This window comes from Ranitomeya variabilis, chromosome 5 (assembly GCF_051348905.1).
Source record: "Ranitomeya variabilis isolate aRanVar5 chromosome 5, aRanVar5.hap1, whole genome shotgun sequence".
Classification (NCBI taxonomy): domain Eukaryota; kingdom Metazoa; phylum Chordata; class Amphibia; order Anura; family Dendrobatidae; genus Ranitomeya; species Ranitomeya variabilis.
The window spans coordinates 646,064,990-646,090,773 of record NC_135236.1 but is presented as its reverse complement, the minus strand read 5'-3'; the positions used below and the strand labels follow the sequence as shown (position 1 = coordinate 646,090,773).

Here is a 25,784-nt window from a genome sequence, read left to right as displayed (position 1 = left end):
AATTAAATTAGCTGCTACAGGTAACATGTAACGATAAGCCTCATCGTAACATGTATTAACAAAAGCAGCGAGTCAACATACTTAATTCTGGTCAATATTAAGTGATAAGAATAATAATGATAACAATAATAATCAGAATTAATTTCAGCCTATTGGTACTGCCTTACACAATAGTTACGGTGTCTCAGGTGGGCTCTTGGGAAGACTAATTTCCCACCACTGCCTTAAAGCATCACTTCAGAGTTTTTGTTTTTTTTCAGCACTGGAGTGGGGCTTTAAATATACGCTCTTTGCCTCTGTTCTTATTCTCACCTGCTCCGCTCCGGTTCAATGCAAGTGTATGAGAGCCAGAACGAGGCTCCTGTAGAGATCTATTGAAAATTGACCTCCATGTAACGCTGGAGCTACCGGCCGATCACTTTTCACTGGAGTCCGATGGGAGCAAAGCTGTAAAAGGATGAAGGCGGCGGCAGGTGAGTATGGGAAAGGGGGCAGAAGACTTACCGGAGACTTTATTGCGCCACTCCAGTAATGGCTGTAGTGGTGCTTTAAAGAATTCAACATGTCTATATTACATTAAACCTATGTTATTCCTTATTCACAACCCTGTTTTTTTTTAAGTTCTGCCATGTGCATGAGGCATTACTACTTGCTTATATGATTGATGAATGATGTTCTCTCCTTTGTGGGCAGTAATGTGGGAATAAAGGTGACATAAAAGTAGTTTACAGCTAACATGTTAATCCTGTTGTCAGAGATCACGATGAGAATGCAAACATTTCTACGATAAATATAGTTATCTCAGATTAGAAGGAATCAACTGCCAAGATTTTAATTCTTCCCTTTTATTGATCACGTGATTTGCCATTTCCGGCCCCTCGTAAAGTATCAGGTTCGCAATGTAACTCTGATATTTGATATTTACGAGATTTCTCCATTTAATTCCAGCAAAAAGTGACTTATGACATTCTTAACATTTTGAAGAATTTAGGTGCTTTTTATTTTAGAGTTTGCATTGGCCACGTGGTATTTTTATATGTGTACAGTGGTAGGCACTCAGCACAGGAGAAGTGCGTCTGTAAATAATCCTGAGAAAAGGTGGTGTGAGGTTACTACGGCATTGGTGGCTTTTATGTGTTAACCAGAAGGAGATGTAAATGTGTCACTCAGTGTTTGATACCAATCTGAGACTATGTAATTTTCGGCGAGGCATAAGACCCCCATTCACATTAGATAAACGTTGAACGAACCTGCTGATTTCAACAGAATCAGGTAGCCATCTAATACGTATTGGGACCTTCTGAATCTCAGTCAACATCATCTGAGAAGGATCCAGCCATTGGAGACTCAACAACCGATCCTTTTTTTTGGGAACGACATAAGAGGCTGCCAGAGGAGTCTGGCTGTTGCTTTATCATGAAGGCTGAGCAAAGCATTCCTGTATATGGAGGAGTCGGGAGAGATACCATATTTCTCTGAAAATAAAAGAGGGTCTGAGGGAAGGCTCCAAGTTTTTGTAGACCCCGAGCGAAACAGTCTCAGTGGGCCCCTTTAACACATACCACGATTCAAGATGCACCGATACGGCAGAGAAATATAGGGATAGTACAATGCCAAAGATTTCCCTTACTTCTTACATTACATGAGCGATATCTATTGTGAATTATACAATAGCTCAGAAACCGGACTGTATAGTCCTCCATACAGTATTATGGGCACCACATAGTGCTCCACACAGAATATTGAACTCAATATGTTGCTCCATACAGTATATGATGGGCCCCATATATTGCTCCACATAGAATGGGCCCCATATAATGCTCCATGTATAATGGGCCCCATAAGATGCTCCAACTATAATGGGCCCCATATGATGCTTCAGTCTGTGATGAGCCCCATATAATGCTCCATATATGATGGGCCCCATATAATGTTCCAGTATATGCTGAGCCCCATATAATACTCCATACATAATGGACCCCATATGTTGCTCCAGTATGTGATGGACCCAATGTATTGCTCCAAACATAAAAAAAATGAAATACCTCTCCTCGCTGGCTGCTGCACTGCTTCGGACTCCTCAGCATTGTCGTCATCCCACTCTCTGTACTGTGACTGCTCAGGCAGAGGGCGCACACTAGTTATGTCATCGTGCCCTCTGACCTGAAATGTCACAGTCAGGAGACCCGGAAGATGCTGCTGCGTGGAACGGGGAGAGGTAAGTATCGCAAGTTCAGAGGTCCTGAGCAAGAGGGGGGCCCACTCGTGGGTGTCGGTGCTGGTACAGTCACCAGGGCCACATAGCATGGCGGTGTCCCCGACGGTGAGTGGGCTCATCGCCTGCTCAGTGTCCTGGCACTTGCCCATGTACTCCGTGTACTGATGTCGGCCCTGCACGGTCTCCTACTATTTTTTGCTCCGAAAGATTTTTTGCCATGTACAACAATCTACATTTAGACTGCAGAGACCCCGATGCAGAACACTAGGGTGCTTCCATTCCCACAACCAATGTATAATAACAAAGGTGAAAGACACGACTTGATGGGTGAAAGTCGGTCACAGCTTTATTGTTTTGGTTTAACAATCAGACACTTAAACTCTTTTAGAACTAGACTCATTGCCAAATGCTATGTTGCACATCCATACAGTTGTGCTCAAAAGTTTACATACCCCAGCAGAATTTTTGCTTTCTTGGAGAATATAAATGATAACACCAAAACTTTTTCTCTACTCGTGGTTGGTAGTTGAGTGAAGCCATTTATTGTCAAACTACTGTTTTTTCATTTTTTAAATTATAATGACAACCCAAAACATCCAAGTGAGCCTGATCAAAAGTTCACATACCATCGTCATTTTTGGCCTGATAACATGCGCATAAGTTGACACAAATGGGTTTGAATGGCTACTAAAGGTAACATCTTCACCTGTGACCTGTTTGCTTGTAATCAGTGTGTGTGCATAAAAGCTGAGTCAGTTTCTGGGATCCAGACAGACTCTTGCATCTTTTATCCAGCCACTGACATTTCTGGATTGTGAGTCACGGGAATCAGCAGTGTTCAAACTGTTATTAACAAATGGAAAATCAGGGGCTCTGTAAAACCAAAACCACGGTCAGGTAGACCAACAAAAATTACATCCACAACTGCCAGGAAAATTGTTCGGATGCAAAGAAAAGCCCACAAATAACATCAACTGAAATACAGGACTCTCTGAAAACTAGCAGTGTGGCTGTTCAAGATGCACAATATGGAGGCACTTGAAGAAAAATGGGCTACATGGTCGAGTCGTCAGAAGAAAGTCATTACTGTTCAAATGCCAAAAAGCATCTCACCTACAATACGCAAAACAGCACAGAGACAAGCATCAAAACTTCTGGAACAAAGGTAATTTGGAGTGATGAGACCAAAATTGAACTTTTTGGCCACAGCCATAAATGTTAGATTTGGAGAGTGGTCAACACCAAAGGAACACCATTCCCACTATAAAGCAGGTGGATCGCTGATGTTTTGGGGATGTGTGAGCTACAAAGTCACAGGAAACTTGGTCAAAGTTGAAAGAAAGATGAATGCTGCATGTTATCAGCCAATACTAGAGGCAAATTTGCACTCATCAGCCTGGAAGCTGCACATGGGACGTACTTTGATGTACCAACATGACAACGATCCAAAACACAAGGCTAAGTTGACCTGTCATTGGCTACAGCAGAACAAAGTGAAGGTTCTGGAGTGGCCATCTCAGTCTCCTGACCTCAATATCATTGAGCCACTCTGGGGAGATCTCAAACGCGCAGTTCATGCTAGACAGCTCAGGAATTTACAGGAACTGAATGCTTTTTGCCTAGAAGCTTTACCATCTGGGAAAATAAAGAACCTTATCCACAACCACCACAAAAGACTTCAAGATGTCATTGATGTTAGAATGGGTAATGGGTTGTCATAATGATTTAAAAAGAGAAAACACAGTAGTTTGACAATAAATGGCTTCACCCAACCACTAACCATGCATGGAGAAAAAGTTTTGGTGTTATCATTCATATTCTCTGAAAAAAGGCCAAGAAAGCAAAAATTCTTCCGATTTATGTTAACTTTTGAGCACAACTGTATAAATGTATGATAGTCTTGTGTCTTTTTTCTCTTGTAATTTTTCTCTTTTATCCATAATGTATGTAGGACTATATGTAGCCCATAATAATACATATAGGACTATATGGGGCCCATAATGTATGGAGGGGTATATGGAGCCCATTATACTGTAAGGAGGACTGTATCAGGCCCATAATAGTGTATAGACGACTATATGGGGCCCATAATAGTGTATGTAGGACTATATGGGACCTATAATAATGTATGGATTACTACCGTATATGTGACCTATAATAATGTATGGAAGACTATATGGGACCCATACAACTGTATGGAGGACTACTTGAGACCCATAATACTGAATAGAGGAGTATATGGGGACTATATAACTGTATGGAAGACTATCTGGGGCCCATTATACTATTTGGAGGAATATATGGGGCCCATAATACTGTATGGAGGTCTATCTGGGGCCCAGTACACTGTATGGAGGTATATGTGGGGCCATAAGACTGTATAGAGGAATATGTGAGACCCATAATAGTGTATGGATGACTATCATGGGTCCATTATACTATTTGAAGGTATATTTGGGACCCATAACACTGTATGAAGGTATATGTGGATCCCATTATACTATTTGGAGGGCTTTGTGGAGGCCATTATACTATTTAGAGGGCTATGTGGGGCCATTATTCTGTTTGGACGGCTATATGAGGGCCATTATACTATTTTGAGGGCTATATGGGGGCCATTATACTATTTGGATGGCTATGTGGGGCTATTATACTATTTGGAGGGCTATGTGAGGACCATTATACTATTTGGAGGATTATGTGGGGCCCATTATACTGTTTGCAGAACTATATGGGGGCCATTATGCGGTTTACATGTCTATGTGAAGGGGCCATTATACTGTTTGGCGGGCTAGTGGGGGTCATTATACAGCATGGATCTTTGTGTTGGGGCAATCATAGTGAGTGGAGGCCATTATTTTGTATGGAGGCCTATTATACTATATAGAAGGTTGTGTAGTGATCACAGTTGGGGCATCATACTGTGTCAGGGTCACCATACTTTGCCAAGGGAGGGTTGAGGGGGATACAGTAGAGTCATCATACCGTGTGTGTGGAGGGTACTGTGGAAGAAATCACTGTTGTGGCAATCCAGGGGCTTCTATAGGAGGAAGATTTCTTTGTAAGAGCTGCAAAGTTGTGACCCCGACAATTTTTTTTTTTTTTCAGGGAGTCCAATTAGAACTTCTACTATGGGGCCCCATGATTTCTATGATCTATGGTCTTATTAGTTTCTGAAACCATATATTCTGATGTAAACACAACAGGGATAGGTGGCGGAGAAGACAGTATAGGAAGAGATGAGGATGAACTCCAATTTATGCAATGAACCACGCTGAGGTTGTCAGTCCAAAAGCAAACTTTCTTTTTTGAAAAATACTCGCTCCAGAGTTCTAACGCTGAAAATATTTGAATAATTAATCACATATGTCCCAAAACTAAGAATGTAAAATGCTACACACTTCAAATGAAGTATAGTCACAAATAATTCCTAGCAGCCGCAAGAAACAGGAAGAGGTTCTAGCTAAAATCAATAATGTATTTTATTAGCAAAAATACCATACACAAAAAAATACAAAACAGGATGGGAGCAGAGACCTCAAATGGGGGGAGGTGCAGACAAAATTAACTGAGCTGCCTCAGGTCCCTGGATGACAGTTTACTGTGGAAACATATTCTGGTTCCTCAGCTGATCCAGACGCAGAACTGCATCTTGCACCCATAATACTGGTTTGGAGTACAGGTGGAATCTGCAAGGGGGTGAGTACTGAGCCCTGAAATAAGGTCTTGTAGCCAGTGCTCACCTTCCTGCCACTCCTGGGCAAGCAATAATTCAATGAGGGGGCAGACATACAGTATCTGTTCTCCAAGACAGCGCTGCACCACGAGCACCATTGGTATCCTAACAGGGGAAGAGGAGGAGACTGGCTTAGCACAGTCTGTTAAACTAAAGGAAGGGGAGACACTAGCCAGTTTGACTTAGTATTGGCCAACAAAATGGGACATACCAATCTTCACAGGATGCAGGGGGATGGGAAGGGAGCACACAAAAAACCCTAAATCAACAGAAGCGGAGAAGGGGCACTGCAGTCAGAGGTACTTTCCTGACACAGTGTAGTGCTGTCCATTCTTGAAGAAAAAAAAAATCAACATTTATTCAGATATAATTATGTTATTGCAGCGCCCCAGAGTCCTGGTCGTTGCAGTACTGTGGCTCCGCCACTATGGGGAGCTATGGTGCGTCCGATGGCACTGAAGGAGTTCATCTGATCAGGTATCACAGACACCAATACATTTCACAGCCGGGCCTCCGGGGGGAGCTAAGGGTTCTATTCATTAGGCCACTCCCCACCATAGTGGGTAAACTGGGGGTCAGGCAGGAAGTTAGATCAGAAAGCTGACTGGATTGGACGAAGCAACACCTAGTGGCAGAGGGTGTTGTGGAGGAAGAGACAGTAGGGTCTCTGTCAGGGGTGGGATCCTGACAGAGGCTTGGCATTGAAAAGAATGTAACGGGTCCGCGCCAGCTCCGGGAAGCGGCGGGACCCAAGAAAGGACTAGAAGCGAGATAGATTGTGCTGAGTGAGAAACGAGATCAAGCAATAGGAGAATACCAGTAGGGGTCGTGCTGTAAGACCGGAGCAACACCCTACTGAGGCGCACTACCGGTGGCCGGAACGCCGAGGGAGTATTATAACATTCAGCTTCAAGCAATACTCTAAACAGCGGCAGGACAGTCAGTTTAAGGCGGGCTGTCTAACACATATCACCTATGAAGTCTTGGGAGGCAATTGCGGGAGAGGGGCGTCTCTAGGGTCCCGGAAGAACTCCAGGCCTATCCGACAAACGGGTGCCGTTCTAACTGTAACATCAGGAAGGGACGGAAGATTAGAAGAACATCATTTAATCGAGTTGTGAGGGAACTTAAGAAACAGACACAACGGTTGTGGGGTACTTTCCGTAAGCACAGCAGGGGCGGACTACAACACATAGCGCTAAGAAGGAAGGCACCGATTTCCACCTGTGAAGTGAACTCTGGAGGTGCCATTGGACCGGCCGGACTTGCGCAGCCTGGTGAACCGTATTCTGGACTGAGGACTCAGAGATCTCCAGTAAAGAGGTAAAGAGACTGCAACCTGGTGTCCTCGTTATTTACAGCGACCTGCACCCCACAACTGCACCGTTACAACACCACTTATTGCACCGGACGTCCCCCACTGACAGACAGGGCCACGGACCGGGTCTAGCCACCGTGACAACCCCAGGACTGAGACCCAGAGGCCCGGCTCCGGGTACCCCTCGGCCCTGCGGCGGTGTGGGGGCGCTCCATTATCACATTCTGGAACATCAACATAACTCTCCAAACCTTTAAATCCATCATGTATTTCTTGAGATCCTATTTCCTTTTTACATGAACAACAATCTATTCTTTACACAGGCTGATGAAGAACAATGGGGTTAGAACGATCACTAATAAATCATTCTGTCCCCATACATATCATGTTTTCGGCAGCACATCTCCAGTGTTTCCCTCTCTGACTGCCCACACTGCTCCCTGCCTATTGTCTAGTCCGCCGTCTAGTCACATCTGTGGCCCAGTTGTCACCAAAGGCAGGGGCTACCCTACACAAGCAGGCCCCAAAGTTGTACCAATGTAGCTACCTTCTCTATATTGGTACAACTTTCTAGAAAAGTCCAGCAATAAGAAGGTCAAGGACCATTCACTAATTTAAATAAAAAAAAAACTACGAAAAATTCCCCTCCTGGAGGCACTGAGTACAGGAATGAATGTTTCGCTTGGATTTATGTCTTTTTACATCAATTAAGGAATTTGCTCTTCAGACCTTCTGGGGTCATCATCACAACATAGAACAGGACCCATTCAGAGGACCATAAAACATTAAGATTTCCTTATCTATGAACTGTTCCAATATCTATGTGTATCCCCCTGACATAATGATAATTCTGCTTCACGTCACTTGTCTTATCTATTGCCTTCTTTCTCTCTGTGCTGTGTTGTATATAAGTATGTGATTCTTCAGAATTTGCTTTCTTCTTTCCCTGATGAAGGGACCTGCGTAGTCTCGAAAGCTTGCAATTTGTTTCCATCTTTTCAGTTAGTCATTAAAAGGTATCAACCACTGAGAGATGTGTGTAAAAATCTTGAGGGACCTCAAATATTATAAAAATTTAGACCATAACCCACTCCCTACCTTTCAGGATGAACTTCAACACATCCTGAAAGAAGCCAGGGAGAAAGGATTAATTGATAAAAAAGAACATGAATTTTTAATCATTGACCATCCACAGATCCCAACTTTCTATAGTATTACAAAAGTACATAAAGGAATACATAATTTGAAGGGATTAATGGAATTTCACAGAACATAAGAAAATATGTAGAAGTGTGATGTAGTGACCCCTGTAACAGGTAGGGGGCGCTGCAGGGTTTCCCCAGTATGCGCACGGAGTCGTATGGAGGCTGTGAGAATCCATGGCAGTTGTAGGCATGGATGTGATAGTGAGACAGTGTCCGGCATGGTGGTTAATGGGAGGTATGTGTCACAGAGGAGGAAGTCCTCTGTACTGTAAGTCTCCCTTGATATGGGGTCTGGCTACCCATATTCCTCACCACTGTGTAGGGGCACTCACTGTACCTTATTCCTTGCAGGATTGTGAGGACCTGCAGTGATGTCAGGATCACGTGACCAGCCCATGTGATCCATTACTGTGGGTGTGGTTACAGGTACATAATGTGGCCAGGGTGTGGGTCACATGAATCCTGAGGGCCTGAGGGCTCTGTGTATGTTCCTGTGTTGGAAGCCTGGGAGGAGGCTTCCTGGAAAGCACATGCTGGCGTGGGAGGTCCTGGGAGGAGGACCAGATCCCTGAGCAGTGCACAGTGGAACTTGGGGAAGCTACCGTCCTCCGGAGGGTCTGGACCAACTATGAGATGCCACAAAGGCAAGTTGGTGATTCCCGTGAGGCAGCTTTCCCAGAGGGCTGACAAGGAGTCAGCAGGTGGAGCAGGAGCTCCCGTAGGGTACCTCCATAACCTGTTGGTGCTTGTGTCGTTCTATGAACTGTGTGGTCTCCCCCGGCAACTGGTCAAGGGAGGACCGGCGTGGTTAAAGCTACAAGTTAATATCACCAGTTGGTGCCTGTTGTGTTTCATGAGATGTACGTAATGAACTGTGCATAACCCGGTTTATGAGGCTTAATAAACCGTATGGACTGTTTTGTTTTAAAAACCCGTGCCCGCGTGCTGAATGTCGCGGCCAAGCGAGTGTCCCCCAATACACTCAGTAAGAGTAGTCTTACAAGAAGAAATTCTACATGAATTTATCATCAGTTTACCAGCATATGTCTGGGATACAATGCACATGTAACAAAAATTGGATGGAATCCATGTACCAGAAAATATCTTGCTGGCTTGCCTTGACGTCGAGGCCCTGTATAGCTTAATCCCAAAAGATCTCGGATGTCAGGCAGTCGAATACTATCTGGACATGTGAGGAACACAATACAAGGATCATAACCGGTTTGTGATCCAACTACTGAGATTTATCCTGGCCAAAAATGTTTTTACATTTGGAGGTCAATTTTGGCATCAGTAACTGGGGGGCCATGGGCATCCACTGCGCATCAAACTTCGCCAATTTATACTTAGGTTGGTGGGGAGTCAGGATTGTCTTCTCAGATGACCTTCATCAATATACCTCATCCATCCTCTTGTGAGCGAGGTAGATCTATAATGTTTTCTTCCTATGGATAGACACCGAGTCTAAATTTACAGAATTTGTTGAATAAAAACACAGAAATTGAGCTTAATTTGAGTTGGTACACATGCAGAGGTTAAACGCATGTTCACATTGGCCACAAAACATTAAAACCTACAAGAGAAAAAAGTAAGCAAAAACCCTGATGTAACTAAGTAAAAAAGCGGAAGTGCATTTAAATAACACAGACAAGGGCAGACAAAAGGACTGGGCCCAAACAGTGAAACACCAGACTGGGGAAGCCTTATAAATAGTCTCTGCCCTTATTCACGCTGAGGTCAACATTGACACATATTAAGGTTTTAATATTAGACAGTGTAGGACTGTCCCTATCAGAGTTACCTTGACGAGGTGGGGTGGCTTTTGTGCTATTTTTTTTATCATAAAACAGTATTACTTAAAACTCTGTGTTATTTAAATGCACTTTCGCTTTTTTACTTAGTTACATCAGGGTTTTTGCTTACTTTTTTCTCTTGTAGGTTTTAAGAATTTGTTGAATGCCTAAGCCACAATAAAATAGGTCTCTTTTTCACAAGTGAAATCCAAAAATAGAGACTGAACTTTCTGGATATTTCAATTATTAATACCAACAATTTCCATTTGTAGACTACCCTTTATCGGAAGCCCACTGTGACAAACAACTGGGATAGTCATCACCCAGCATCTCAGAGGGATACCAGACCAGTTCATTCGATTGAAGTGTAATTGTTCGACAGTGAGAGAATATATGAATAGGTCCAACGAATTGCAGGACCACGTTTTTGAGAAGAGTTATCCTCGAAAGACATTAAATAATGTCTTAAGTAATGGAGCCTATAGATTTGCCCTAACACAAAATCATAACTCTCTGTTGTCTCTCAAAAATGAAACAAAATCAAATAATGGCTTCTTCTTGGCTGGCACATATGACACTAGAAGTAGAGAAGTGAGGGACATCCCACACGATTTATGGCCTATTTTGAAAGCCGACAACCACCTGGCAGACTCCCTATCGGTTAGACCAATGGTGACATATAGAAGAGAGAGAAACTTAAAAGATTATCTTGTTCATAGCCATTACATGGAGAATAACATAGGTAACCCTTGGCTAGACAAGATTAACAACAAAAAACACTTGGTACCCATAAATGTGGGACATGTAAAGCCTGTGATTACATCTGCACAAGTAAAACATTTTCTAGTGCCGTAACCAATGAGACCTTTACCAACCGTGAATTTGCAAATTGCAAAACTAAATCAACTTGCCCCTGTCCCTATAATTATATAGGGAAGACTAAAAGAGAATTTAGAAGACAAATCTTAGACCATGTTGGCAACATTTAGAGAAATTAGGAAACTTCTCTCTAGGCACATGCTTGATGCACACTCACGAAATCCTTTTCCGCTGCGTTTCCAAGCAATTGAGGTCGTGCACGCTCCTATTAGAGGTGGTAACTGGGACCAGTTACTCCTCCAAAAGGAATGCAGGTGGATACATAGATTACAATCTGTTAGCCCTAAGGAGATCAATGAAGCTCTTTGTTTTTCCTGTTTCATCCAACCCTGATGCAAATTGTCTCTTCAGAGAGGAAGAGGACTAGAACTCTAGTGCCACCTATTGGAAGTAGCAATCCTAACAGTCAATGTTGACCCTTTAACGAGCCTTGTCACATGACTTAGGGTACTGTCACACAGTGCAATTTCGATCGCTACGACGGCACGATCCGTGACGTCGCAGCGTCGTATGATTATCGCTCCAGCGTCGTAGACTGCGGTCACACTTTGCAATCACGGCGCTGGAGCGATGCCGAAGTCCCCGGGTAACCAGGGTAAACATCGGGTTACTAAGCGCAGGGCCGCGCTTAGTAACCCGATGTTTACCCTGGTTACCAGCGTAAACGTAAAAAAAACAAACAGTACATACTTACATTCCGGTGTCTGTCCCCCAGCGTTCTGCTTCTCTCCACTGTGTAAGCACCATAGCCGGAAAGCAGAGCGGTGACGTCACCGCGTCACCGCTGTGCTCGCTTTCCGGCCGGCAGGCGCTCACAGTGCAGAGAAGCTGAGACGCCGGAGGACAGACACCGGAATGTGAGTATGTACTGTTTGTTTTTTTTACGTTTACGCTGGTAACCAGGGTAAACATCGGGTTACTAAGCGCGGCCCTGCGCTTAGTTACCCGATGTTTACCCTGGTTACCAGCGAACACATCGCTGGATCGGTGTCACACACAACGATCCAGCGATGTCAGCGGGTGATCAAGCGACGAAAGAAAGTTCCAAACGATCTGCTACGACGTACGATTCTCAGCTGGGTCCCTGATCGCTGCTGCGTGTCAGACACAGCGATATCGTAACGATATCGCTAGAACGTCACGGATCGTACCGTCGTAGCGATCAAAATTGCACTGTGTGACAGTACCCTTAGGATAAAAGCCAAACCAGAATCTCAGATTATCAGGGATTCTCAGGGAGCAGCTGGACAGGTGAGCGATGAGATGAGAATAAGTATTTTTATACATCTTAAGTTTATTACGCTCTGGGGTCTAGAAATACATAGTAATGGACATTATATTTGTGGAAAATACCTTGTCTCCAAATAAAATTTCTCATTAAAATCTGCACGAAGCGAAGAATTCTAATTTTGCCTGATCCACACATCTTTAGTTATTACAATTGAAGCACATAAATAATATACAATAAGAGTCAACAAATTATACTGTGAAAAGTATGGATTGCTTGAGCCTTGTCCTGCAGAGCATTGATTAATAGGAAATTGACATGAAGGAACATTTTGGGCTTAGACTATTTCTGGCAGCTCAGTTTTTTGCAGAATGCAGCCTGAAAACCGCTTTTCTGACATGCCAACATTGCAGACAGATTTCGAAAATGAGAAAAGCTGGTGAAGTCTCCAGACCAATAACTACAGTCTGCTGTAACTTATTTCCGCACATAAAAGACAAATATAATTTTCCAAGCATGTAAAGCAAGCTTTTAAAGAGTCGTCATCTTCAGTGAACTGAAAAAAATTACAAGTTTGTCTGCCTTCTTACTGTTAAAAATGGTATCCAGGAGTAGAAAAACAAGGATGCTTTCTTCTAGAGACCAGGCCACATCTGTCTATTGGTAAATGAATAGTGCTGAGTGGCAATATCAGATACAACCCAGAAACAAGCATGGCTCTGTATTTTTTTTAAAGCAGTTGTTTTTTACTAATCCTGGAAGAAAGTGCTGCTGAAGAGCTTGCCAGCAGTATGTGTAAAGTGACACATGTGCAAGCACCGAGTTGTTCTAATTACCAACTATCCATCTCTGGAACCACCAATCTTTGTTGCCTCTTTGTGAGTAAAGTTACTAAACGATCTTCTGTGTTAGTTTAGAGTCCTTTATCCCAGCGTGGGAATACCACTTTACCATCAAAGACCAATATATATCATACATTACAAGGGCAGGGTGATTGGCATACCAACGTGAGCTGCTGACCTTTGATTGCCGGCAGCGTGTATTTCAGTGCAAGGAGCCTGGGGGGGCACTGCACTGCAATACATTTCAGCTGAATGTGCGTATGTGCACATCCAGCTGAAGTAGTCGCTGGCATCATCAGGATCCCCCTTCAGCATGCACCTGCATGCATCAGTTTTATAACTGGGTTTCAATAAACATGTTCAACCATTTGGCTTCTACAGCCTCTGCGCTTCACTGTACATACCTGTCTGCAGAATGAGTTATCATTGAATCAGTCAATCTCATTCAGACAGTGGAGATTTATGTTTCTGAACCTGAATTCTTCAGTTAATGCCATTTCATTTATATGGTAATAAAGAAGAAAGAGAAGAGTTACAGATCCTGCTGTTCAAACAAGCCCACTGACAGAATCAGTGATAACTCCTTTTGTAGTCTGCTATGTGCAGTGATACATAAAGGCTGTAGAAATCAAATATTTAAAAATATTTGAAGAACCCAATGACATAAATAAGTTAAGGTAAATAGTATGGCCCAAAATTATCATTATTCTTCAAATTCTTGCCCTTGTGGTACACTTCAAGAGGAGAGCACCACTTTTGCCCACATAACGAAAGAGTGATACAATTTACTGCTTAGATGGATAAAATATGGCAACATATTTAATAGCTATGGATACCATGGATAAAAGTGTCGCTGTCGCCGAAAAACCTCCCCACCTAGAACCTACAGCAAGATTTATTAACTTGGTAACAAAAACAAAGTAATAGATATGGAACATGGGAATGGAGTCTGAATCATACGTGCAGCGGTCCATTATTAGGTATGTTCATTGTCACAAACCGATGAAAAAAAATTCTATTGATCTTCTAGAAAAGCGGAATGTTCCGTAAAATATATAATAACGCACAGCTTGTCGTGGCGGGGGTGAATGGCTGCGCTTTGTCAGGAGTTCTATGTTCATTTTTGCCTTTGAAGATAAAAATATGCGAGTTCAAAGGAATGTTTCCCTTGATAAATGACCAAGGTTATGGAGGAATATGTGATGTTCGAGAGGCAGAAGTGAGAGAATAAATTCCAAGGTTAGGATGGGACTTTTTTCTAATTATAACCTGCTCGGGCTTTTTATAAAGGATGAGAGAAATTGAAGCTTTTTTCTTTCCTAAAGGATTTGACCAGGTTCCTTGAAAAATGGAGACATGTCTTTGAATGAAAACTAAGAATGGTGAGAACACTGATCATGAGACCCTCAATATGTTCTAGAATTTATAGGGCCACATGGCAAAATAAAATGGGCTCCTAACACTTGAGGACAGGAACATGGAATCGCAGGATAACAAGCAATAAAAAGTATGGAAATACCGCAATGAGTAATGATGGAATCAATTTGTAATAAATCGAAAATTCAATACAAATTTCCCCCAAAATTCAAATTTGACAGTCTGAATTTTTCTTCGGGATTCACATGAAGTCAGCAAAATGGCGGCCAGTCAAGAAGGGGATAAAAAAACAACAAAATATTATGCTCAACTGTCCAGTGCCCATCCGTGTCCCGTTCCCGCCACCACAGCTCCCTGGCCGGTGCTCAGCTTGCTACGTCCAGTCTTGTCTTGGAGTTGGGAAGCGGCACTGACTTGGCTTTACTAAGACTCATGTGGTCACATGCGGAGCGACGTAAGTAAATCACCATGTGGGGTCCATGATGTGCTTCTCACCCTAATTGTAAACACGTAAAACTTAGTCAGTGGCAAAATACATGTCCAACTCCAGGACAGAACGGGAGGGAGCGAGCAGAGAAGCGGCCATTAAGTAAGGAAGGTGAGAGATGGGTTTTTATCTCCTTTTAATTTGAACAAAACTTACTCAGAATAGGTGTTTCGATTAAATGTACTCAAAAGGAGTTTTGGAAGATTTGCTCATCTCTCGTATATCAAAGAACCAACATTGTATTATTACAAGGGTGGTCAATTAATTTTCACAAAGGGCCATTGAGCAGAATTAAGCATGCTGACGTCTCCCTATATACCATATGTGCCCACACAGCCCATATAAACCGTATGAGCCCACACGCCATATATATAGTATGAACTCCCAGATAATCCTAATTTATACAGTAAAAGCCCTTACACTGTCCTTTATATACAGTATGAGCCACCAAATACCCCTCTATATACAATGTAAGCTCTCACGGAGCTCCACTACACAGTATGAGCCCCAACATAGCCCCCTTTATACAGAATGAGCTCCCACATAGACCCTATATACAATATGAGCCCACACATACCCTTATATATACAGTACGAGCCCCCACATAGTCCCTCATATACAGTATGAGCCCCCAAATATCCCCCTATATACAGGATGAGCCCTTAAATAGCCTCCCTATATACAATATATACCCACACACAGTACCCCTAAATACAATGTGAATCCCTACATAGTCCATCTATATACAGTGTGAGACCTCACATAGTCCCCTATATACAATATGAGCCCTCCTATAGCCCCTTATATAGATTTTGAGCCCCCATATAGTACCCTATACACAGTGTGAGCCCCCACATAGTCCCCTACATACAGTATAGAGTCCTAAGGATGCACACAGTGGTGATATCTGGCCTCGGGCAGGGGAGGGCATGATGTGGCCCACAGGCCATTGCTTTCAGCTATTCAGCTCAGTCCACTGGCCAGACGAGAACATTCAGAGGACCGGATGTGGCCCGGGGGTCACACTATGCCCGGGTCTGTATTACTATAGCAATAGAGCACCAGTTTGTAACAAAAAGTACAATGTTTTTGCACCGAAGTGAACTCCTTTGAAATCGGACCCTATAGCAGGCGCTATTATGACTGACACAGCTATAGTTACAAGTCTATCTGAGTATTTAAAGGGAGCCTGTGAACTTGGAAAATGCTACTTATCTGACTTATCTGAAAATATGTGATTAATCTGCAGGTAAATAGCGTTAAAATGCTGCCCAGCCTCTTACTGAAAGTGCAGCTACTGGGAGAAAATGAACTTTATTTCTTCCCATGAGCCGCTGGCTTTCAGTCAAGGGGATGTGCACGGAACGGCTACAGTCAGTCAACACTCATAGCACCCCTTTACTATACTGTGAGCGGGGGCGCTAAGCACTTTGATTGACAGCTCGTCCTGCACAGATGCAATTAGATGATAACAGGGCCGGATTGGACGTGTGGCCACTCTATAAAGGAAATTAACAACACAATATTTGAAAGAAAAAACATTTATTACATTTCTCTACAATCCAAATCAATAAATGAATTCTAAATCAGTATAAAATAAACACATAGAAATAACACTATATGATCTGTAACAAATAGTGATAACTTCAAGTGTCCATCTAAACCTACTACATCAGAGTCCACGTTATTGGCTGATCCATAAAATATGAGCTATTACCAACGGGGCCTTACTTATGTCAATGTGCACATCTGTAGCCATTCTGCCTAATTTTAGCTGTTGCGGCCTCACTTAGATGATGCATTGTAGGAATGTCTACATTGTACATTGCCTACCAGCAGCTGCCACTAGGGGGAGCTCAATATATAAATAGTATGCAGCAGGCTCCAAGGTTCCCTCTAGTGGTGACTGCAGGCAACCACATTTTATACATTTTAAATATTTAGAGCTCTAAAATATATATTTTGCATAATTAATATATTGAGATATTTGCCAGCACTGGGTTTATAAAGATAAAAAAATTGTGTTTGCAACAGGGTAGAAGTTTTAATCTGGCCCCATACCGTGGTGAGACTATAGCAATTTATACCCTATTTTTTCAATTCTTAAATTTAAAAAATAATAAATAGTAATGCCTCTCTGTCATGTTGCATTGTACATTACTATTTCCTAGTTTATGAATATATTCTTGTAAAAATATATACAATATGTATATTCCTGCACTGGTGCATGAGGCTGCCAGTTATATTTTCTTGATTCATCGCAGTTCTTGGACACTCGTACACAAAACTGCTGCCCACTGTACATCTGTCAAGTCTGTAATGGATTTTGCAGGACTGTTAGTTTGATTAGGGAGGAGGACATTTCTGAGGTTTCTTAGCAACATATTATTTGCAAAAACTATAAAAGCAAAAAAAAAGTTCTGATTTCCTGTATTGAATTTCTGATGACAGCAATATCACATTCTCATTCCACTATATGCTTACTTATGTAAAGGAGGACACCCTTTATTTTTCTTCTAGAAAACAGGATCACTTATTTCCACCTCTTGGGTTCTTCCCTTCATCTTCATTTAGAGACCCAGATCTCCTCCTGCATTTTATACCTTTATGCTCTGCTATAAATCTCCTGTTGTATCAGCACAGCAGCACGATCAGCTAAAAACAGTAAGATCTCTTCTTGGCTGACATTCTGATTATTCTTTCCTCTATATTCTTCTAAATAATACAGGAGCTGTGTAGTCATCATCATTATCTTTGATAGTAGCTTCTGTTTCCCAACCGTGGAGAACTTCAGCGGTACGGACCATGAAATTACATCATTCAGGTAATTCTGGTGAAGTCCTTTCGAAAACATAAAACTGCTATATGTAATTCTCACAATGTGACCACATGACCTAAGTGGAGAGACGTATACCATGAGTAAATCTATGGACAAGATTCTGATTGCTGGAGGGCCTACTTCTAGGGCCTCCACTGATCATGAACAGTGATGTCCTGTGTCACACAGGTTTGAAAAGAGTGGTGATGATGGTGCATGTGAGTGACTATTCCTTTCATGTCAAAGTTTATGAGGCTGTAGTAAAGCACTTGACAATCTTCATCACAGCAGTAAATGTGGAATAAAGTAGCACATGCACTATCACAGCTTCATCCAACTGGGAAACACAGGACTTCCATTCTCATTACCTGTGGGAAACTCAGTAGGTGGACGCCCGTCGCCCACAGATCAGTCATTTCTTACTGACTGTGTGGACAAATGAGAACACTGATAAGGTGCATTCCATTTTGAGCATTTATTTCCATCTTGGACACTTATGGCATGTCCACAGACTACGCCATGATGTCTCATAGATGATCCTATCTTGAAAGTCATTTGCAGCTTCAAGTCATCTCGAATGGAGAGGTGACCGGCAACAGTACAAGTGCAGCCTCCTCCTTTAACTTCTTTGAGGGTTTTGAAAATTCCCATGCTTTGGAATTTTTGGAATTCCCATAGAAGTGAATAGAGAAAGCCTCACATGGGCAATCACCTTTCAATCACAGGTAGCTAAAGAAGAAGTCCTTTTCTTAAGGTCCCAGAGGTAGGTACCGTATCTCTCAGACATTTATGGCATATCCTAATAATTTGTAAAATGGGATTGGGAATACATCTTAAATTACAAAAGATCTGGTGAAGCTTGTGGTGCCAGAAATCTGACCACCACCACCAGGAGAGAATGTGGCACACCATGGCCTGGCGGAAAGAACCCAGATTGCAAAGGCCTATATTTGCAAAAAGTAGACCAAAACGATTGATGCGCCAGACCATAATATGTCATTAGTCTGATGTACTACATCTCCTGTCTGAAGATCTGGACCATCAGGGTAACATTCTGGTACAATAGTGAGAAGCATTATTTATAGTGGAGGAATTCCCAATAAATTAATTACCATGAAGAGTTCATTTTGCTTGTGACGTTGTAGTTTCTAATTTCTCGGATGTCTGGTTGGACTACTGTTCGAATAGTCTACACGTAGATGTGCTTTTCACATATGTACCGTCTAAGGCTATGCTCACATTAGCATTTCTGTGCGCAGCATGAGCAAACGCATGCCAAAACGCATGCAAACGCATGCTTACGACTCAGCATCATCTTGCGCATGACGCAAAAAAGCTGCGTATGAATGCGTTTAAATGCGTTTTGGTATGCGTTTACATTTTTTATGCGCATGGTGGAGTTGGTGACATCATTTCCTGGACATGCGCAGTCTAAAGTACGCATGCGTATCGAACGCATACATATGCATGTCCTTGTGTACCAATGCGTTCCCATAGACAGTAATGCTTTTTTTTACGCACTCATCCACAATTACCCGCATGCGCATGATTGCGCAATACCTGGCGCCTCAAAAAAAGTTAAATGTTGCGTTCGCCGGACACCGCCGCACACCGTGAAACGACGCATGTGCAGCGCCCCAGAGTCCTGGTCGTTGCAGTACTGTGGCTCCGCCGCTATGGGGAACTATGGTACGTCTGATGGCACTGAAGGAGTTCGTCTAACCAGGTATCACAGACACAAATACATTTCACAGCCGGGCTTCCGGGGGGAGCTAAGGGTTCTATTCACTAGGCCACTCCCCACCATAGTGGGTAAACTGGGGGTCAGGCAGGAAGTTAGATCAGAAGCTGACTGGGTTGGAACCAGGCAACACCTTGTGGCAGAGGGTGTTGCAGGGGAAGATACAGTAGGGTCTCTGTCAGGGGTGGGATCCTGACAGAGGCTTGGCAACTTGAACGAACGTAACGGGACCGTGCCTGCTCAGCATAGCGGCGGTGCCCAAGGAGGGACCAGAAGCGAGATAGATTGTGCTGAGTGAGAAACGAGATCATAGCAACAGGAGAATACCAGTAGGAGTCGTGCTGTAAGACCGAGGCAACATCCTACTGAGGCGCATAACCGGTGGCCGGAACGCCGAGGGAGTATTATCATATCCAGCTTCAAGCAATACTCTAAACAGCGGCAGGACAGTCAGTCTAAGGCGGGCTGTCTAACTTAAATCACCTATGCAGTCTTGGGGGGCAACTTGTGGAGAGGGGCGACTCTAGGGTCCCGGAAGAGCTCCGAGCCTACCCGTCAAACGGGTGCCGTCCCAACCAGAACATCAGGGAGGGACGGAGGATTAGCAGAACATCATCTAATCGAGTTGTGAGGGAACTTAAGAAACAGACACAACAGTTGTGGGGACTTTCCGTAAGCACAGCAGGGAAGGACCACAACACATAGCGCAAGCAGGAAGGCACAGATTTCCACCTGTGAAGAGAACTCTGGAGGTGCCATTGGACCGGCCGGACTTGCGCAGCCTGGTGAACCCTATTCCGGACTGAGGACCCCGAGATCTTCAGTAAAGAGGTAAAGAGACTGCAACCTGGTGTCCTCGTTATTTACCGCGACCTGCACCCCACAACTGCACCGCTACAGTCACTACCATCATTCATCATATCTACCACTGACTGTGCGCCCCTCGGCAGGGTCACGGATCGGGCCTAGCCACCGTGACAACCCCAGAGCAGAGACTCAGAGGCCCGGTACCGGGTACCCCTCGGCCCTGCGGCGGTGGGGGCGCTACACATGCGTACGCATCCAAACACATGTCCCTGAGTACACCATGTTAAAGATATATACGCATAACGCATGCGGATCTATGCGGACCATACGCTGCGCACAGAAATGCTAATGTGAACCCGGCCTTAGTATACTGTCAGTGAGTAACAGTTTACGTACACTGAGCCATCATAGCCCATATTACCCCAAAAATTAAGCTTAAAGGGAGGATCAATCCCATTATCTCATATGTTCACACATGATGATTGTAGAGCTGTCATTTCTTGATGGAAGGTAGTGTTGAGCATTCCGATACTGTAAGTATCGGGTATCGGCCGATATTTGCGGTATCGGAATTCCGATACCGAGTTCCGATACTTTTGCGATATCGGGAATCGGTATCGGGATCCATATTCACGTGTAAAATAAAGAATAAAAATAAAAAATAGGGATATACTCATCCTCTGACGCGCCCTGGTTGTAACCGCTGTAGCCGGCAGCCTCCGTTCCTAAGAATGAGCGCGTGAAGGACCTTCGATGATGTCGCGGCTTGTGATTGGTCGCGTGAGCGGTCACATGAGCAGTCACGCAACCAATCACAAGCCGCGATGTCATCGAAGGTCCTTAACGTGCCCATTCTTAGGAACGGAGGCTGCCGGTTACAGCGCTAAGGTCCAGGGGCCGCCGGAGGGGTGAGTATATCCCTATTTTTTATTTTTATTCTTTATTTTACACATGAATATGGATCCCAGGGCCTGAAGGAGAGTTTCCTCTCCTTCAGACCCTGGGAACCATCCAGGATCACTTCCGATACTTGTGTCCCATTGACTTGTATTGGTATCGGGTATCGGTATCGGCGATTTTTCGGATATCGGGCGATACTATCTGATTCCGATACTTTCAAGTATCGGAAGGTATCGCTCAACACTAATGGAAGGATCTTAAAGTCAGTGGGATTTGGTCAAGCCTGGTTTACAGCATAATTGCTTTAAGTCATTACTTTAAGAGGACTTGTGACTTACTCAAAAATTGGAGATAAATGCCTTGTAAAAATATCTGATCTCCCCTGATTCTGCAATGTTTTTATGTTTTGCGCTGCGTCATTCTATTGCAGATAAATTAAAAATTTATTTTGGGGGGTTTGGAGCACCGTATGTGAAATGTTTGCTTAGAATCCAACCGGATATATTGCAAGAGTCTTCTGTGAGGTTGGACGCTTTCACCCATCCCTTCCAGACACTAGAAATCAAAGCAGAGCTGCGTCTGAGATTAAGACTGATAGATTCGGTGAGCTGTGAGTGGCAGCATCTGGAAGGGAGGAGTGAAAACGCACAGCCCAGAGAAGATTGAAGAAACGCCCAGTTGGTCTGCAAGCAGAGATGTCACATACTACTCTCCTAAAAAACAAACAACACAAAACAGGGAAGAAAATCTCAGAATAAGGAGAGCTCTCGGAATCAGGAGGTCCTGTTTAAAAACATTCACATAAGAATAACATTCGTTTTTTTTAAGGGACTGGAGCTTAATTGTATATGACTACACACATAAGGGTGAAAAGTGTAAATAGTACCATCATTTTCAGTCTTTGCCAAGATATTTGACACCTTTACCTTATGAATATATGTATTGCCGCCACTGGTTTACAGATACCACCTAAACATTTGCAATCTTCATAACCTTCAAAAGATACATGAAAATGCAAGGAATTAACCAAGCCCATGGACAAGTAGACAGGGTCTTCAATAGTGTGACATTACTAAAACATAAAAACTACGTAAACAGATCTGCACATAGTCCCATACAAAAAGCTTTCAGTTGACAGCATTTCGTAAGGTGGATCCTCTGTTCACAGGGCCAGGTAGGACACAAGATTGCGGGTCGTCTTGTCTTGTGTCAGGGAAGCATGTATAAGCCCTAAAAGGAGAGGATTTTATTTTCCACTGAGATCTTCTTGACGCCTTATCTAAAATCATCACATCATAGACTCCTCTTCAATCTCTTTGTCCACTTCGATGGCTGTGTTTTCATAACTTGTGATTCCTCCATACTTCCGCATGTGGACCATCAAAGGTTTTGGAGACTGGCTACCTGCCAGGGTATGAACATACATGCCTGTCCTATTTTCTTCTAGTGATGGACCCCAGTCCATAGCTGGTCTACTAGCTTGGCGTATTCTCTGTAAGGAGATCAGAAGGAGAATGCTTTCAGAAAAGGCATGGTAACAGAACATAGACGCAAATCCATCATTGCATCTCAAGGATTAATCATTGTTGACGTGTCTGGCCAAAATATGAGGATCCAGAGAAGCCAAAATACACCACTGAATATCTATAGACCAATTTTCCATAAAGTGGAGAAAATTATTTTATGATCGCCAACTATGAGGGACGAGCAAATCTACGGAAATTTGAATTTGACAAAACACTTGAATTTGGCAGAGAAATTCGATGGAATAATTTTGACGTGAATTGAATGTTCAGAGTCTCCTCTGAGACTAATAAATGTTAAGTAGAGTGTAAAAAAAACCCCTTGTCACTCACATGTCTTGCTGCTACTGGAGCCCTCCGCCCTGTCCTCCGCTCTGTCTGGCCTCTTCTTTTCTCCTTCCTCCAGTGACTTGCTCTTTGGGCATCTTCATTTTGTGTTGGGACTTTTGGAGGAAAGTATTCCTCTAACGTTATTGCACACATTGAGACATCATGACGTGAATCACCAGAGGCAAAGACTAGTTCATGGGTGATGCAAGTTAGAAGATTCCTAGTCAGCTGAGTCAGGCACTAGAGAAGATGCTCGAAGAGGATATGGAGGATCGAGGATCGGACGCTAAGCTGCGGTGGTGGGACATGTGAGTGACAAGGTGATTATCATTATTTTTCAATTGGCTTCAAGCAAATTTGCTCATCTCTACCAACTGGCAATTTGAGAGATATCTGCCTTAACATTTTACATTAATGCCAGTAAGGGCCCATGCAGACGTCCATGGAAATTGGTCCGATCAGTGACCACAATGGACTGACTGGCTGCAGCTCTCCCGAAACAAGCGTCAAAGCCTAATAGAAATATATGAAGCTGTCAAGCTCGGATCGGAAGACCTGCAGCCCATCCGTGCATTGCGTGCTTAGACCGATTTGCATGGATGTCTGCATGAGCCATTACCCTACAGGGTTTACTAATAATAATAATATAATAATAATTTTATTTATAAAGCGCCAACATATTCCGCAGCGCTTTACCTTATAGAGGGGATTTGTACAGACAATAGACATTACAGCATAACAATAATATCAGTTCAAATCAGATACCAAGAGGAGAGAGGGCCCTGCTCGCAAGCTTACTATCTATGGGGAAAAAGGGGAGACACGAGAGGTGGATGGTGACAATTGCTTTTGTTGTTCGGACCAGCCATAGTGTAAGAATCGGGTGCTAATGTAAAGCTGCATGAACCAGATAACAGGCTAAATATGTAACAGTACAGACGCAGAGGGCTAATTAAATGCATAAAGTGTATGAGAACATGATGTGAGGAACCTGATTATGGTTTAAGTTTTTTGAATGGGCAACACAGGGATAGTTAGGTTAATGCTTTGAGACGGTATGCCAGTATGAACATATTCGTTTTTAGGGCACACTTAAAACTGTTGGGATTGGAGATTAATCATATTAACCTGGGTAGTGCATTCCAAAGAATTGGTGCAGCACATGAAAAGTCTTGGAGACGGGAGTGGGAGGTTCTGATTATTGAGGATGCTAACCTGAGGTCATTAGTGGAGCGGAGGGCACGGGTAGGGTGGTAGACTGAGACCAGAGAGGAGATGTAGGGTGGTGCTGAGCCATGGAGTGCTTTGTGGGTGAGGGTAAACATTTTGTACTGGATTTTGGAGTGGATGGGTAACCAGTGTAATGACTGGCACAAGTTAGAGGCACCGTATAACAATTGGTGAGAAATATGATCCTGGCTGCAGCATTCAGGACAGATTGGAGAGGGGAGAGTTTGGCAAGAGGGAGGCCGATTAGTAGAGAGTTACAATAGTCCAGACAAGAATGAATAAGAGAAACAGTAAGAGTTTTTGGAGATTCAAAAGTAAGAAAAGGGCAAATTCTAGAAATGTTTTTGAGATGCAGATAACAAGAGTGAGCCATTGATCGGATGTGGGGGGTGAATGAAAGTTCGGAATCAAATATGACCCCAAGCAGCAGGCATGTTGCTTGGGAGTAATGGTGGAACCACACATGGAGTGTGTGGCAATGTCAGGCAAAGGTAGGTTAGTAGAGGGAGAGTGTCATGGTTCCCAATGGCAGGGACTCAGGCAAAAACGGACTAGCTCTAGGAATGATGGAATCTCAGATGACCGCGACGCTGAACCTAACACGCAACTAATAGTAGCCAGGGGGTGTGCCTACGATTATCCCTAGACACCTCGCACCAGCCGGAGATCTAGCTTCCCCTAGCAGAGGAATACACAGACCTGGCTTGCCTCCAGGGAAACCCCAAAAGTGATAGTAGCCCCCCACATATAATAACGGTTAGGTAAGAGGAAAACACGTACGCAGTATGAATATAGATTCAGCAAAGAGAGGCCCTCTGACTAGATAGCAGAAAATACAAAAGAGGACTTCGCGGTCACCTCAAAACCCCAAACAGCCATCCTGAAATTACTTTAACTCCGTTATCAACTCATGACACCGGAGTAGTAATTTCAGATCACTAGAGCTTCCAGCAGCAAAGGAAATATAAATGCATGCTGGACAAACAAACACAAAAAATGCCAAAGATCCAACTTAGCTGAATTGCAGACTTGGAGCAGGTAGCAAGCAACAGAGGTGCTCTGGTAACATTGATTGCCGGCGCTAGAATGACTGAGAAGCCAGACTAAATAGGAAACTCCCAGTTTCCTGATGGAAACAGGTGCAAGACAAAAGTCAACCAGTACCACCAGTAACCACCAGAGGGAGCCCAAAAACAGAATTCACAACAGGAGAGAACACGAGGAGTTCAGCTTTTGACAGGTTCAGTTTCAGATTCAGATACAGGGAGGATATGATGTTAGAGACAGCGGTAAGACAATCACTGATGTTTTCTAAAAAGGTCGGCGTGATAACAGGAGAAGAGGTGTATAAT

General features: G+C 43.4%; 1 protein-coding gene across 2 annotated transcripts in view; it reads right to left on the bottom strand.

The window, feature by feature from the left end:
- Positions 1–25,784, bottom strand: part of SLC6A7 (solute carrier family 6 member 7) — a 236,192-nt gene that overhangs the window by 68,302 nt on the left and 142,106 nt on the right. The window contains exon 14 of one of the 2 annotated variants that reach the window (XM_077266326.1): positions 21,397–22,841. The exons of the other annotated variant lie outside the window; for it this stretch is intronic. Coding sequence (XP_077122441.1) covers positions 22,638–22,841 — 204 coding nt within the window. The 3' untranslated portion in view covers positions 21,397–22,637. Of the gene's footprint in view, positions 1–21,396; positions 22,842–25,784 lie in introns of those variants that run through there. 2 annotated transcript variants of the gene reach the window in all.